The following is a 15,000-nucleotide window of genomic DNA, read 5'->3' as shown; positions in this document are numbered from 1 at the left end:
CTGATTATGTTGTTTTAGTTACCCATAATAACCCTTGTGACCTCTTGATTCTGAACCTCCTCCTTTCTTTAATCTGCAGGGCGGATGTGTGGATTCAACCAATCAGAGCTTGGCTCTCCTGTACATGACGTTAGGCCAACAAGACGTCTCTAAAACCCTGTTAGGACCACTCTCGCCCTACACGTAAGCGCACACACACACACACACACACACAGATGGGATCTAAGTGTTCAAGCCAAGTACAAAAAGAATCAAATGTCATTTAAAGCTGTACGTGCAGCTTTTCCCAGTGATTCAGAAAGACTGGTATCTTTCCTTTTACTATCAGTTTGACATCCGTGCTCTTCCATTAGAGTCCGCCTGTAGTCCATCATTATATCCCTTATAACTCTGATCCCTACAATGACATATTTAAACCATTTTATTTTTCCTTGAAAAAAATTCCTCATACCTTAAATTATCTTGAATGTAACTCGACACCCTTGCCTCATTTAGTATGCGCGGTTCTATGAATATGCAAATGAGCCCCGCCTCCACTCACTCACTCAGCTCAGAGATCCACTGGTTGACGATCACACGTTGATCTGATTGGTTACAAGGTAGTTTGTGACGTCAGAAACACCAGCGATTTCAAAGCGTGTTTTTGAGGGTGCTTTCACACTAGCACTTTTGGTGCGCACCTGGGTTCGAATGACGTCATAGTTCGGTTCGTTTGGATGATGTGAACGCTGTTTTCCGAACTCGGGTGCGCACCCGCGAACCGTACTCGAGTCCGCTTAAAAAGGTGGTCTGGGGTACGGTTCATGTGAACTCGGGTACGATTCGCTGCTGATATGAACGCAATCGTACCAAATCGCGGAAGTGAACCGCTATTGATGACGTATAATGTGGTGCGTGCCTGTGTGCGTGTGTGTTTAACAACTGTAAAAGGGTCTATACGCTTACCTTGAGGAAAACAGGGATTGACGCATGCAAGCAGAGAGATGATTTCTGCTTGCCTCCACAAAAATTGTCTTCGGCGGACATCCCGCTGTCTTTGGAACGGTTTTAATACTTTTGCGGCAGACAGACGCAAGTGTGTTTCTGTATATTTTCTTTGAAAACAAAACCAAAGGTTAAAAAAAAGAAAAAGAAATGTGAAGCGAGCAATTCTATCCATTTTGACGCCTTTTCATAGCAGTTACCAAGCAACACGAGTACTCGCCAGCTGCAGCTTAATGATGCAAGCGTACCACGGTTCGGATGCAAATAATATAATGTGAACACAGTCCATCGGGGGCAGGGGGAGGGGGGAGCAATCGAACTCGGGTTCGGAACAGACAATCGAACCAAGTGTGAAAGCACCCTGAGACTGTCTTTGGTTCACTGCAGTTTTAAGGAGGAAATACTCAGCAATGGTGTCGACTTATGAATTTACACATGCTTTGTCTTAAAGCAGATTAAAAACACCACATACACACATAAACTACATTAAACGCTGGATTTACACCACAGGGGGACTTTAACTAAACTTCATCAGTGACACACACACACACATCTCTCATTGGAAGGGATTTTTGCTGTGATGTCATTAAAGGAAAACTTACAGAATCCGTTCGGATGGTGGAATATTATAAATTCAAATAGTATTGATTAAGAGAAGTCGTCTGTCATGATGATACACACTGCAAAACATGCTGTTCTCACTCAGTGTTTCTGTCTGGTTTCCAGTCCAAATATCTAAACATTCTTAAATCAAGATGCATTCACTAGAGGAGTAAAATGATATAAGATATTATGACTTGTTTTCTGGGGAAATAAATCAAAATTAAGTGAGTTGTTAACGAGAAAGCCAAATTATCCGGCAATGGGGAAAGAGATAATATCTCATGGTGTTTTACTACTTTAGTAAATGCATCTTGATTTAAGAATGTTGAGATATTTGGACTGGAAAGAGAGAAAAGCTCTGCCGTTTGAATGGCTTTCTTTCCCCTGAATGACCATATTCCCGTTCTGCATTACGTCTGTGTGCGGATCCAGATGTTTTCTCTCTGCGGTGATGAACTCCATCCGTCATGAATTGTCCATTTTCAGTTATCATGGTACCGGTGCTGTGTGCCTGTCAAGTACAGTACTATGATAACTGAAGATTGACGGTGCCAACACATGTCTGAGCTCCAGTGGATCGACTCTCCGTGGTGTCCTGCTTCATGTGTATGTAAAGCTCCTCTATTGTGCTATTTTAAAGGCTAATGTTGTTTAGCGTCTCCTACAACAGGTTCACACGCATCTAAGATCAAAAACACTGTAATGTCCTCATAATCTCCACTGCAGCATCAGCTCTTTCCTCTCAGTCTCTCTAAACCCCGCCTCTCTGAGAGCTGCTCTGCTCTGATTGGGCAGAAACCAAACGCTCATTATCATATCTGAATCTGATAGTCAAAATTCTGAAACAAAGTCAAAATTATGACTTAAGAAGTAAAAAAGTCAAAACTGACTCGTCAAAAATGTGAAATTCTGACAAAAAAAAAGTCATAATTGTGACATTATGGTTGAAGTTTTGAGTCAAAATTATTCTGACTGAAGACTTAGTCAAAATTGCGACAGTTGAAATGATGGCACACTAAGTCATAAGATATAATGAAGTCATAAAGAGTCATAATTATGATCGTTGAAATGATGACGTGTCAAAATTCTGACAAAGTCAAATATAACAGTTGAAATTAAGCCATAATTATGAATGATATAAAAAGACAAAACTGCTTTAAGTCAGAATTATGACATAAAATGTTGACTTAAAATATATGATATTGATATTGATATTGATATTGACTTGAAAGATCATAATTATGACATTAAAATGTAAAAATTCTGACTTGAGACAGAGTAATTTCAACTTTTATTTATCCTATCAATTTATCCTAATTAAAGGCGGGGCTTAGAGACGCTGCTCAGCCAATGGGCTGGCATTATGCAAATGAGTTACTAACCTACATAGATTCAGCAGGAAGTGAGACTGAATTACTGACGACTCGTTTCAGTTCAGAATCACTTCTTTCTTTCTAAACTCCATTTATCTGTTCTTTGTTTTTATTTATATATTTTTCCTTTAAGTACTTTTTTTTTTTTTGTGTAATTTTGTAGTTTTTACCATTATTATTAGTTTAACATTTTTTTGTGTATATCATTTGTTATTTTAATATTTCGGTTAACATTTATTTCAAGTAAGATTTTTATATTTAAAGGGGTCATATAATGCCATTTTTGTACAAGCTAATATGATTCTTTAGGGTCTAAATTAAAAGTTTGTAATATACTTTAATTAAAAATTCTCATTAGTATTGTAAGAAAACACTAATTTTACCTGGTCAAAAACAGCTCTGTTTTCAGCACGCCGTTTCAGTGCATGTGTCTTTAAATGATAATGAGCTTTGCTCACCCCGCCCCTCTGTTCTGTGCGTACACCGTATTAGACATTCTCTGACCGTATCTAACACAATAACCACGTGTTATTCGTTATAAACGTGGGATTATGAATTATATTGAGAACGTCGTACATAGAAAACATGCTGTAATGTACCCTGAGTGTAAACCTTACATCGTGAAGCCTGCAGCAAGGTTTGCAAATTTCGCAAAGATTAATATAAATACTAATATAAAGGTTAATAAAACATTACACTCACATCTTCTGGAGGTTCAGCAGGAACACGTTGGTACCGATCCGTTTTTTCTCGTTTGTAAAGCTGTCTGGTGTGAAATGATTCGCATAAACATGAAAGCATAGACGATCGTGGGGAATCCCCGTGAGGGAATCCCCGCGTCAATCCTTTGGGCATATGCTTCAAAAACAAAACTCAGCCACTGCTTCTTCAACGGCTCGGATTTAGGAACATCCAAATGACTGCTGTGTTCCTTATTACATCTAAGAACAGAACACCACAATCGCTTAGACGCCATTCTACTCCAGCATATCAACAATGGCGGACTACTATGACAACGGCTGTCACAGCTCGCTCAGGGCGGGTCTTGTGTTGAAACACGACTGTCAATCACAATAGAGGGAGGGGCGTACGATCTTATGACGTCACAATATCGAACGGCTTGATTTCAGAGATGGTCAAACATATAAGGAGATTAAAACAAAACCACTGGATGGATTTTTATCATGATAGGATGGTTGTGTACAGGCACTGCCAACACACATTTCAGTGCAATCAACTTGTAAAAGTGCATGTACCATTATATGACCCCTTTAACTAAAACTAAAACCATTAAAAAAAAGTAAAGCTTTACTAAAATAAAATGTTAAAATTTCAGCTGATTGCCAAAGCAGTATTTCTAATTTTTTATTAGTTTAACTTAATTGTTCTAAAATAACTAAAACTGAAATAAAAACTAAACTTATATAGACTTATATAAACTCCTAAAACTGCATAAACTGCCAAAAATGACACAAACACACAACAGGAACTACTAAAACTTGAAAATGTGAAATTCAATATGAATAAAAGCTATAATAGCATCTCAATGATAGTAAATAACACTGGTTCACAGTTCAACTCTGATGTTGGTTTACGGTCACATGACATGCAGGTAAACAGAGTTATTTTTACCGTGTTTGTTGGACCTGTACTAGGGTAACGACAGGTCGTGCTCACCTTGAATTCCCTTCATCTTCTGTCCGTTTTCCACCGCAGGATCGAGTTCCTGAGACACATCCGAGACTTCTTCCAGATCATGTTCAAGATGGATCCGCAGAAGCCCGGAGAAGACGAGTGTAAAGGAGGAGAGAAGATCCTGATGACGTGTGTCGGAGCCGGATACAGCAACATCAGCAAAACCGTCAAATAAACACTCGCTGAACTCAAACTTTATAGTGTTTTCCACTGGAATGACCACATTCCCGAGTTCTTTCATGAAAAATGTCTCGTTTTTTACCATTTTTGATGCATTTTCACATTTTAAGTTGGAGTAATAAACTCTGTTTGCTGATCTGTGTGTTTCTCTGCCAGTCCCAGAGAGGATTATTCAGAGTTTAATAATGAACTACAGCGACGTTTGCCGGATGCTAACCCTAACTGCTATTAAAGACTTGATGAGATCAGAGTGGGGATTGTGTGAGTTTCAGTTCGTGTCTGTTTAAAGAGGCTGTATGTAAGCATTTAATCACTTTTGATATCCAATTTGTGAACAGCTTGTAATTAAACTTTGAAAACATCCTACATTGTCTATGAAAGCCTGAGACTGATTTGTATGTAAAGGACTCTGGAAAAAGATTTATTTCATAATGAGATTTTTGCTCACATTATTTATAGGTTTGATTTTTGAGGATTTTTTTAAATAAAAGATTAAAAGGAGCATTTACAGCCTTCTTTGATCATATTTATCAACAGTGCCAATGAATCCTATCATGACTGTAAGTGTGTGTGAATATATAAATGCATGTATGTATATATATGTATATGTATATATATATATATATATATGAACATATATAAAATAAAACTAAATATACATGATCATTACCTAAAATTAAAAATGTGAAAACTTTTGTTAATTGAAATAAAGCTTAAAAAAAATATATATATATACACACATTTTCATCAGAAATGTTTTATTTAAATAAAACTAAATATAAATTTGTATTTAAAATAAAGCATATAGTTCAGGATTATACACAGCAGGGTTAATATTGGTACCTAATAAAATATTAAAACATTTGTGTTAAGTGAAATAAAGCTTAAATAATATATATTGTATGTGTGTGTGTGTATATATATGTGACTGAGATTTAAGCTAAAGCACTAAAATTAATTGCAAATAAAAACTAAAAGTGAAATAAAAATAAATTAAACCTAAATAGTTCTATTTAAAAAGAACAACAACAACAAAAATGACAAAAGCACATCATAAACTGAATAAAAATGTAAAACCTGAAAATATAATAATTTGAATAATAACTGTAAAAATATATAAGTTCTGATACACAGAGAAAGTTGATCGACGACGAGGTCCTGAACTCTGACCCGCGTTTCCTTCCTCACCGTTCTTCTGTTTCCGCGACTCATGCTCTTGTTTTGGACGGACGGCTGGTGTTTGTGTTCTGATCTTTGGTCAGGAATGTTTTAAGAGGGTCTCGCTTCTTTTTAAAAGCTTCCTATTATTGTGTTTGGCTTTCGTGGCTCGTGTGATACTCTCGCTCAGACCTCCTCTAGCGGTCTGGCCTCTTGACTGCTTTCTGTCAGAAAAGAGTTGCGCAATGACTAAATATTGACACGTGATCAGAAGTGATTTCTCTGAATGAAACGCATGTGGGGTCAAAGGGCAACAAATAGCACTCTTGATACATTGGCTTGACAAAACCAATGTTATATAAGAGAATTGAATCATATACAAATATTAGATTTATTTAAACAAGCTTCAAAATGTTTGATGTTGTGGGATCTGTGACTTCATACAGGCAAATACATTTGCATATGACCGCCTCCAGAGCAAGACATTGACGAATAGCAATATATCATCGCACCATAGGCCCCGCCCACTGGCGTTCAGTCGCTTAACGGCTGACGGCCCTTCATGACATCAAGGCTAGATTATTGTAATGCTATTATGGGTGGTTGCCCTGCACGCTTAATAAACAAACTACAGCCAGATCCCGTCTACGGAGAGCCTGGCCACTCCCTATTTAGTCCTATTGTACCGAATGTTGGTTGTAGTTCCACCAGAGCTCCACTGGGGGCGATCGCCCATGAGTGCATGGGAGTCTATGGGGCTAGACGGATACATTTTTCTCTTTCACCCGATTGCCGTTCAGAAATCTCAGATTTGATTGGAGGTTTTGCAAGTTCAACATGGGTTATAGGTCGAACGTTGAATGAACAAGTACTTATGTCCTTTCGATTTCTTACAGGTTGAGTTGTTGTTGCCCATAACACGCTAGCATTCTGCTAATGAACGCTGATTGGTCAGTGAAGGACTGATTACGACCAGAGATACCGCTTGATGGTCTTTTATAACAACAAAACTAAACCTCTTCTAGCACGTGTGTTTACCTGTGTCAGCTGTGTGTGTTTACCTGTGTCAGCTGTGTTGTGTGTTTGCCTGTGTCAGCTGTGTGTTTGCCTGTGTCAGCTGTGTGTTTACCTGTGTCAGCTGTGTGTTTGCCTGTGTCAGCTGTGTGTGTTTACCTGTGTCAGCTGTGTGTGTTTACTTGTGTCAGCTGTGTTGTGTGTTTGCCTGTGTCAGCTGTGTGTTTGCCTGTGTCAGCTGTGTGTTTACCTGTGTCAGCTGTGTGTTTGCCTGTGTCAGCTGTGTGTTTACCTGTGTCAGCTGTGTGTTTGCCTGTGTCAGCTGTGTGTGTTTACCTGTGTCAGCTGTGTGTGTTTACCTGTGTCGGCTGTGTCAGCTGTGTGTGTTTACCTGTGTCGGCTGTGTCAGCTGTGTGTTACCTGTGTCGGCTGTGTGTGTTTACCTGTGTCGGCTGTGTCGGCTGTGTGTGTTTACCTGTGTCGGCTGTGTCAGCTGTGTGTGTTTACCTGTGTCGGCTGTGTCAGCTGTGTGTGTTTACCTGTGTCGGCTGTGTGTGTTTACCTGTGTCAGCTGTGTGTGTTTACCTGTGTCGGCTGTGTGTGTTTACCTGTGTCAGCTGTGTGTGTGTTTACCTGTGTCGGCTGTGTGTGTTTACCTGTGTCGGCTGTGTCAGCTGTGTGTGTTTGCCTGTGTCAGCTGTGTGTGTTTACCTGTGTCAGCTGTGTGTGTTTACCTGTGTCGGCTGTGTCAGCTGTGTGTGTTTACCTGTGTCAGCTGTGTCGGCTGTGTGTGTTTACCTGTGTCAGCTGTGTGTGTTTACCTGTGTCGGCTGTGTCAGCTGTGTGTGTTTACCTGTGTCGGCTGTGTCGGCTGTGTGTGTTTACCTGTGTCAGCTGTGTGTGTTTACCTGTGTCGGCTGTGTGTGTTTACCTGTGTCGGCTGTGTGTGTTTACCTGTGTCGGCTGTGTGTGTTTACCTGTGTCAGCTGTGTTGTGTGTTTACCTGTGTCGGCTGTGTGTGTTTACCTGTGTCAGCTGTGTTGTGTGTTTACCTGTGTCAGCTGTGTGTGTTTACCTGTGTCAGCTGTGTTGTGTGTTTACTTGTGTCAGCTGTGTGTGTTTACCTGTGTCAGCTGTGTGTGTTTGCCTGTGTCAGCTGTGTTGTGTGTTTACCTGTGTCAGCTGTGTGTGTTTACCTGTGTCAGCTGTGTTGTGTGTTTACTTGTGTCAGCTGTGTGTGTTTACCTGTGTCAGCTGTGTGTGTTTGCCTGTGTCAGCTGTGTGTGTTTACCTGTGTCAGCTGTGTGTGTTTACCTGTGTCAGCTGTGTGTGTTTACCTGTGTCAGCTGTGTGTGTTTACCTGTGTCAGCTGTGTGTGTTTACCTGTGTCAGCTGTGTTGTGTGTTTACTTGTGTCAGCTGTGTGTGTTTACCTGTGTCAGCTGTGTGTGTTTGCCTGTGTCAGCTGTGTGTGTTTGCCTGTGTCAGCTGTGTGTGTTTACCTGTGTCGGCTGTGTGTGTTTACCTGTGTCGGCTGTGTGTGTTTACCTGTGTCAGCTGTGTGTGTTTGCCTGTGTCAGCTGTGTGTGTTTACCTGTGCCTCGAGAGAAAAGAAAGTGCAGAGCGTGAAAGCACCAAAGTGACTGAAGGATTGCCGTAAAGCAGTATCTCTGGTCGTACGATGTGTGTGACGTCATTGACATTTTAAAAGACTTTTTAAAGCAAATAAGTGACTCTAAAAAATCTAACACCCAGCAATGTGTAATTTCTTTGCATCTCCTGTCGAATACAACATTCAAATTACTAGACAAAACATTATATCCTGAGAAAAGTGGATTTTGAGGGGTATAGCGCCATAGACCTCCATTCATCCTGCACTCGTCCTGTGAGCGCCCTCATGTGGAGCCAGAGTGGAACTGCACTCGTCCTGTGAGCGCCCTCATGTGGAGCAAGAGTGGAACTGCACTCATCCTGTGAGCGCCCTCATATGGAGCCAGAGTGGAACTGCACTCGTCCTGTGAGCGCCCTCATGTGGAGCCAGAGTGGAACTGCACTCGTCCTGTGAGCGCCCTCATGTGGAGCAAGAGTGGAACTGCACTCATCCTGTGAGCGCCCTCATGTGGAGCCAGAGTGGAACTGCACTCGTCCTGTGAGCGCCCTCATGTGGAGCAAGAGTGGAACTGCACTCGTCCTGTGAGCGCCCTCATGTGGAGCCAGAGTGGAACTGCACTCGTCCTGTGAGCGCCCTCATGTGGAGCAAGAGTGGAACTGCACTCGTCCTGTGAGTGCCCTCATGTAGAGCCAGAGTGGAACTGCACTCGTCCTGTGAGCGCCCTCATGTGGAGCAAGAGTGGAACTGCACTCGTCCTGTGAGCGCCCTCATGTGGAGCAAGAGTGGAACTGCACTCGTCCTGTGAGCGCCCTCATGTGGAGCCAGAGTGGAACTGCAACCAGTTCAGAAGCCGGACGTTTACTGAGAGTGGAACTTCTCCCCTTATTACACATTCTCTGTTGTAATGCTCTACTGGGTGGTTGCCCTGCACGCATAATAAACAAACTACAGCTGGTCCAAAGCGCAGCAGCTCGAGTTCTTACCAGAACCAGGAAGTATGACCATATTAGCCCGGTTCTGTCAAAACTGCATTGGCTCCCTATTAAACATTGTATACATTTTAAAATATTGCTGATTCCTTACAAAGCACTGAATGGTTTAGCTCCGCAGTACTTGAGCGAGCTCTTAACGCATTATAGTCCTTCACGTCTATTGCAATCTCAGAATTCCGGCCAGTTGATAATACCTAGAATATCAGAATCGACTGCTGGCGGTAGATCCTTTTCCTATTTAGCACCAAAACTTTGGAACAGTCTTCCTACCATTGTCCGGGAAGAAGACACACTCTGTCAGTTCAAAGCTAGACTAAAAACACATCTCTTTGACCTAGCTTACACATAACACATTATAGACTTCTATAATTCAATGTTAGGCTGCATAGATCAGGTCAGCCGGAACCGGGAACACTTCCCATAAATCCTGATGTACTCGTAACATCATAAGAAGAATGGCATCTACGCTAATTTTAGTGTTTTTGTTTATCCTGAGGTTTCCCTGCAGCCTGCCGGATCCAGATCTGATGAAGGACCTGCGCCTGGACACACACACACACACACACTCCAGATCTGATGAAGGACCTGCACCTCGATACACACACACACACACTCCAGATCAGATGAAGGACCTGCACCTCGATACACACACACACACACACACTCCAGATCTGATGAAGGACCTGCACCTCGATACACACACACACACACACACACACTCCAGATCTGATGAAGGATCTGCACCTCGATACACACACACACACACTCCAGATCTGATGAAGGACCTGCACCTCGATACACACACACACACACACTCCAGATCTGATGAAGGACCTGCACCTCGATACACACACACACACACTCCAGATCTGATGAAGGACCTGCACCACGATACACACACACACACACACTCCAGATCTGATGAAGGACCTGCACCTCGATACACACTCACACACACACTCCAGATCTGATGAAGGACCTGCACCTCGATACACACACACACACACACACTCCAGATCTGATGAAGGACCTGCACCTCGATACACACTCACACACACTCCAGATCAGATGAAGGACCTGCACCTCGATACACACACACACACACTCCAGATCAGATGAAGGACCAGCACCTTGACACACACACGCTCCAGATCTGATGAAGGACCTGCACCTTGACACACACACACACACACACACACACACACTCCAGATCTGATGAAGGATCTGCGCCTCGATACACACTCACACACACAACCACACACACTCGCCTCAATACACACACACACACACTCCAGATCTGATGAAGGATCTGCGCCTCGATACACACTCACACACACAACCACACACACTCGCCTCGATACACACACACACACACACACACACACTCCAGATCTGATGAAGGATCTGCGCCTCGATACACACTCACACACACAACCACACACACTCGCCTCGATACACACACACACACACACTCCAGATCTGATGAAGGATCTGCGCCTCGGCACACACACACACACACACACACACACACACACACACACACACACACACACTCCAGATCTGATGAAGGATCTGCGCCTCGATACACACTCACTCACACACACACACAACCACACACACTCGCCTCGATACACACTCACACACACAACCACACACACTCGCCTCGACACACACACACACACACACACACACACACACTCTCCAGATCTGACGAATTTAGAGTTATAAAGTCCAATTGTAAAGGAAAAAATATACCTTTTTCTCAGAATTGCAATCTCGCAATAAAAAAAAGTTTATTAATAAAAACAAATTCTCAGAATTGCGATCTTGTGTTTATTCATTTTTGTAAGTGGGTGCGTTTTTTTTTGTTTTTTTTTTGTAGTGGTAATATAATGTCTATTATGTTTGATCATATGTTCACTAATTGTAAAGAATATGCATTTTTAGACACAGCAGTGAGTGTGCAGCTGCTGAAGCGCGTGTGTTTGTGCGCGTGCCCCAGCGTTGCGCATGCGCGTTGATGATGGCGTCGGAGGTGAGCGGCAGCAGCGGCAGCAGCGACGCGTCAAACAGCACCGCGGAGGAGGAACGCGTGCGTCGGCTCTTCCAGACGTGCGACGGGGACGGAGACGGATACATAAACCGGTCAGAAAACACACTAAACTCACTCGTTCTGCAGGAGAAACTCATAAAGAGTCGCGGAGCTGAGCAGCGGACGCGCGCGCTGACGTCACGCGCGTTTTAGTGAGACGGCTGCAACAATGTCACGGTTTAACTCGTGAAAAACACACACATAAACGCGTGTAAAGTTAGTTTGCGTGGAGTTAAAGCTGTCAGAAGCGCGTTCGCTGTGTCGGAAGTGACAGGAAATGTTTCATCATCCGCGAAACTTTGCGGTTTATGTTTATGAACTTGTTCTCTTTTGGAACACTTGAATCTGCTCACTTTTTGAATATACATATTTGAATGCAATTCTATGTGTCTTGTTGTTGTTGAATGTTGTTTTCTATTTAGGAGTGATTCCTATGGTGTTATTGTAATGATTGCTGGTGTAAAATCCTCATCTCATTACTGAGTTACTGGTGTTTTGCAAGACAAATCAAAGACACGAGATTTTAGTTCGTTTTCTTTACTTGAAACTTAATGACAGAAATCCTTTCTGGGACCCTAACACACACACACACACACACACACACACATACATATATTTGTATATTATTATGTTTGTTAGTTTTTGCATGCATGCATTCTTTTTTTAATCGTTTCCAAAATCACAACAGCATGCTTCAGTGTAATAAAAGATTTATATTATTGGCTCCATCTTAAATAATGTCATTGCTTGCGTTAGATTGCGTTAAGTGTCATTAAGTGTTAAGAAAGTTGCACAAACACAACCAGAAAGAAGTTTGATTGAAAGAACATGATAAAACAAACTAGATCTAGAGATGCACATAAAGACAGTGTTTGTGACATTTCATGATTGTGAAACACCAGCCAAAGATTGTCATAGCTAAAGTGATGAAGTTAGTTCTCAAAGCAAGTATAATTTATAGTGAAGAAAGACACAAACATACTTTACAAGCAAAACATTTGACAAAGCGTGATAAAGAATAGACCTAGTTCAGTGTTAGGCTACAGCAAATCATGTGTTCAAGTCATACAAATAACACAGAACCATTATATTTCACTTAAATCACTTATGCGTTTATTTTCCATTTTGTCCGACTAACCAGTCAGGAGAGTTAGTAGATTAACGTCTTGAGCTTGACACAATATTCCTGATGTTCATTCATGTTTATTTGGTGCTATAACTAGTAGTAAAGAAGAAGAGATGATCAGTGATCAAAAAGACTGAAAACGGTCATTATTGTTTAAAAAGCTGGATCTTTGTGTCGTACCAGAAGTAACGTCCTCTGTCTTGTCTGTCATAGTTAATGTGATGAAGTTAGTTCAGTTGTGAGATAAGATCCTGCAGATACAGACACTCTTTGTGCTTTTTTGACTGTAATGTCTAATCTGTACAGTTTGGGGCGACTGTAAATGTAAATAAGTTAGGGATGCGTGCCATATCGGTATCGGCTGATATCGGTTCATTTTTAATGTTTTCGTTATCGGCCCGATAAGAAGATTTGGCAGATATATTAAAGCTGATAAATAATGTATTATTTCCTTCAGCTGAGACACTTCAGATGCGCACTGCTCAACATGATGATTATGAATAACTTGAAATATGATTGAAATCACTTCATAAAAGGAAAATACAGTTCAGTGCAACATGCATATCGGTGCATCCCTAGATTCCCTAAAATAAGCCATTCTCTTGAATCTCAAGCATCTCTTTCTCCCTCTCCCCCCCCCCCCCCCCTCTCTCTCTCTCTCTCTCTCTCTCTCTCTCTCTCTCAGGAATGATCTGCTGATGGTGTGCCGGCAGCTGAACATGGAGGACGCGGTGGCAGAGATCATGGCTCAGCTCGGCGCCGACGAGCGAGGAAAGATTTCCTTCGAAGACTTCACACGCTGTCGAATGCAACTGGTCGGAGAGATCCGGAAAGAAGAAGGACAACTGTCTCTCTCCGGCGACTCGGAGGAGAAGAAACTTCGGGAGCGTGTCGCCTCCTGGCCGACCAGCAGCGAGAACAGTTTAGGTATGAGACTTTCCTTGTTCAGACCTCGAACAATTTTAAATTATGAATAGGAAAATAATTCCTGCTGAAAAAGTAGTCGGGGCACTAATGCACTCTATTAGGGAATATGCAAATGTAAGCTAGTGCATAGGGATGCACCGATATGAACATTTTGGCCGATACCGATAACCGATAATTATTTATATTTGAAAGCCGATAACCGATATATCGCCCGATAAATCTAAATCCAAATTTTTATGTAATTTTTTTGAGAGCCTGATTACAAACACAAAAGTCTCACCATTAAAATCCACGTCTCAAACACACAATTATAATGTTCTCATGATCATGTTCTGTAGCCGATATGACCGACTTGCGCTGCACATGTTGCACTGAACTGTGTTTTCCTTTTTTTAAGTGATTTCAATCATATTTCAAGCACTTCATAATCATCATGTTGAGCAGTCGCATCTGAAGAGTCTCAGCTGAAGGAAATAATACATTATTTATCAGCTTTAATATATAAAAAATGAACCGATATCAGCTGATACTGAAATGGTGGCCGATATTTCGTGCGTCCCTAATAATGCACAGTGTTGTGGTTTCATGGCTCAAACATCACATTTCTAGTCCTGAGTTTTAGTCAGGATGCCACACCTCCTATAGTTCGCAATCCAGAGCTTTTGTCTCTGTTTTAGTTCAGTTTTGAGTAGGGGTGTAGCAATATATCACAATACAAAACTGCAACAATATATATTGTGGATAGTTCTCCCAAGTTCTCCTAAGTTTTCAGAGTGTCAGTACATTAAACTACTATATATAATGTTGAATATAATGTATAATAATGCAGTGGGGGAATATCTGTGGGTCCTGATAATGCCAGATGTCTGATGTTACCAGTAAAAAGTGGCCGACATTATTTTAAATATATCTAGTCAGTGAAAGAGCACAAGCATATTCATCTACAATAATTCAGTATTTTCATCTTCAGAATCATGAATATTGTTATTCTGGCGTCTCTATTGTCTGTGCTTTGGGTTTCAGCACCAAGTCCAGAAGCCTGTTCATTTACACACACAATCAATGTAATACCAAATTTAGCATTTTAATCAACAGTGCATTTTTTGTTAACCTTTTCCCATGAGTCTTGGAGTATGGCAATAATATGGTGTCGTGAGGATCGTATATGGTGTCGGATCGTGACATGAGAGGATCGTTACACCTCTAGTTTTGAGTGATGTTTATGTTGGCGGTCTGTGTTCAGCT

At 41.5% G+C, this 15,000-nt stretch overlaps 2 protein-coding genes across 3 annotated transcripts in view; both read left to right on the top strand.

The window, feature by feature from the left end:
* rcl1 (RNA terminal phosphate cyclase-like 1) overlaps window positions 1-5,336 on the top strand; it is a 21,122-nt gene extending 15,786 nt beyond the window's left edge. The window contains exons 8-9 of the mRNA XM_084412766.1: window positions 80-183; window positions 4,677-5,336. Of these exons, the coding sequence (XP_084268892.1) occupies window positions 80-183; window positions 4,677-4,830 (258 nt within the window). The 3' untranslated portion in view covers window positions 4,831-5,336. The remainder of the gene's footprint in view (window positions 1-79; window positions 184-4,676) is intronic.
* Window positions 5,337-11,584: 6,248 nt separating this feature from the next.
* Window positions 11,585-15,000, top strand: part of mcc (MCC regulator of WNT signaling pathway) — a 90,728-nt gene continuing 87,312 nt past the window's right edge. For both annotated transcript variants that reach the window (XM_084412765.1, XM_084412762.1), the window contains exons 1-2: window positions 11,585-11,755; window positions 13,514-13,755. In XM_084412765.1, the coding sequence (XP_084268891.1) occupies window positions 11,631-11,755; window positions 13,514-13,755 (367 nt within the window). In that variant the 5' untranslated portion in view covers window positions 11,585-11,630. The remainder of the gene's footprint in view (window positions 11,756-13,513; window positions 13,756-15,000) is intronic.

Source organism: Rutilus rutilus (genome assembly GCF_951802725.1).
Source record: "Rutilus rutilus genome assembly, chromosome: 7".
In the NCBI taxonomy this organism is placed as follows: domain Eukaryota; kingdom Metazoa; phylum Chordata; class Actinopteri; order Cypriniformes; family Leuciscidae; genus Rutilus; species Rutilus rutilus.
Note: the sequence above shows the minus strand (reverse complement) of the source record. Positions and strands in the feature narration are given on the sequence as shown.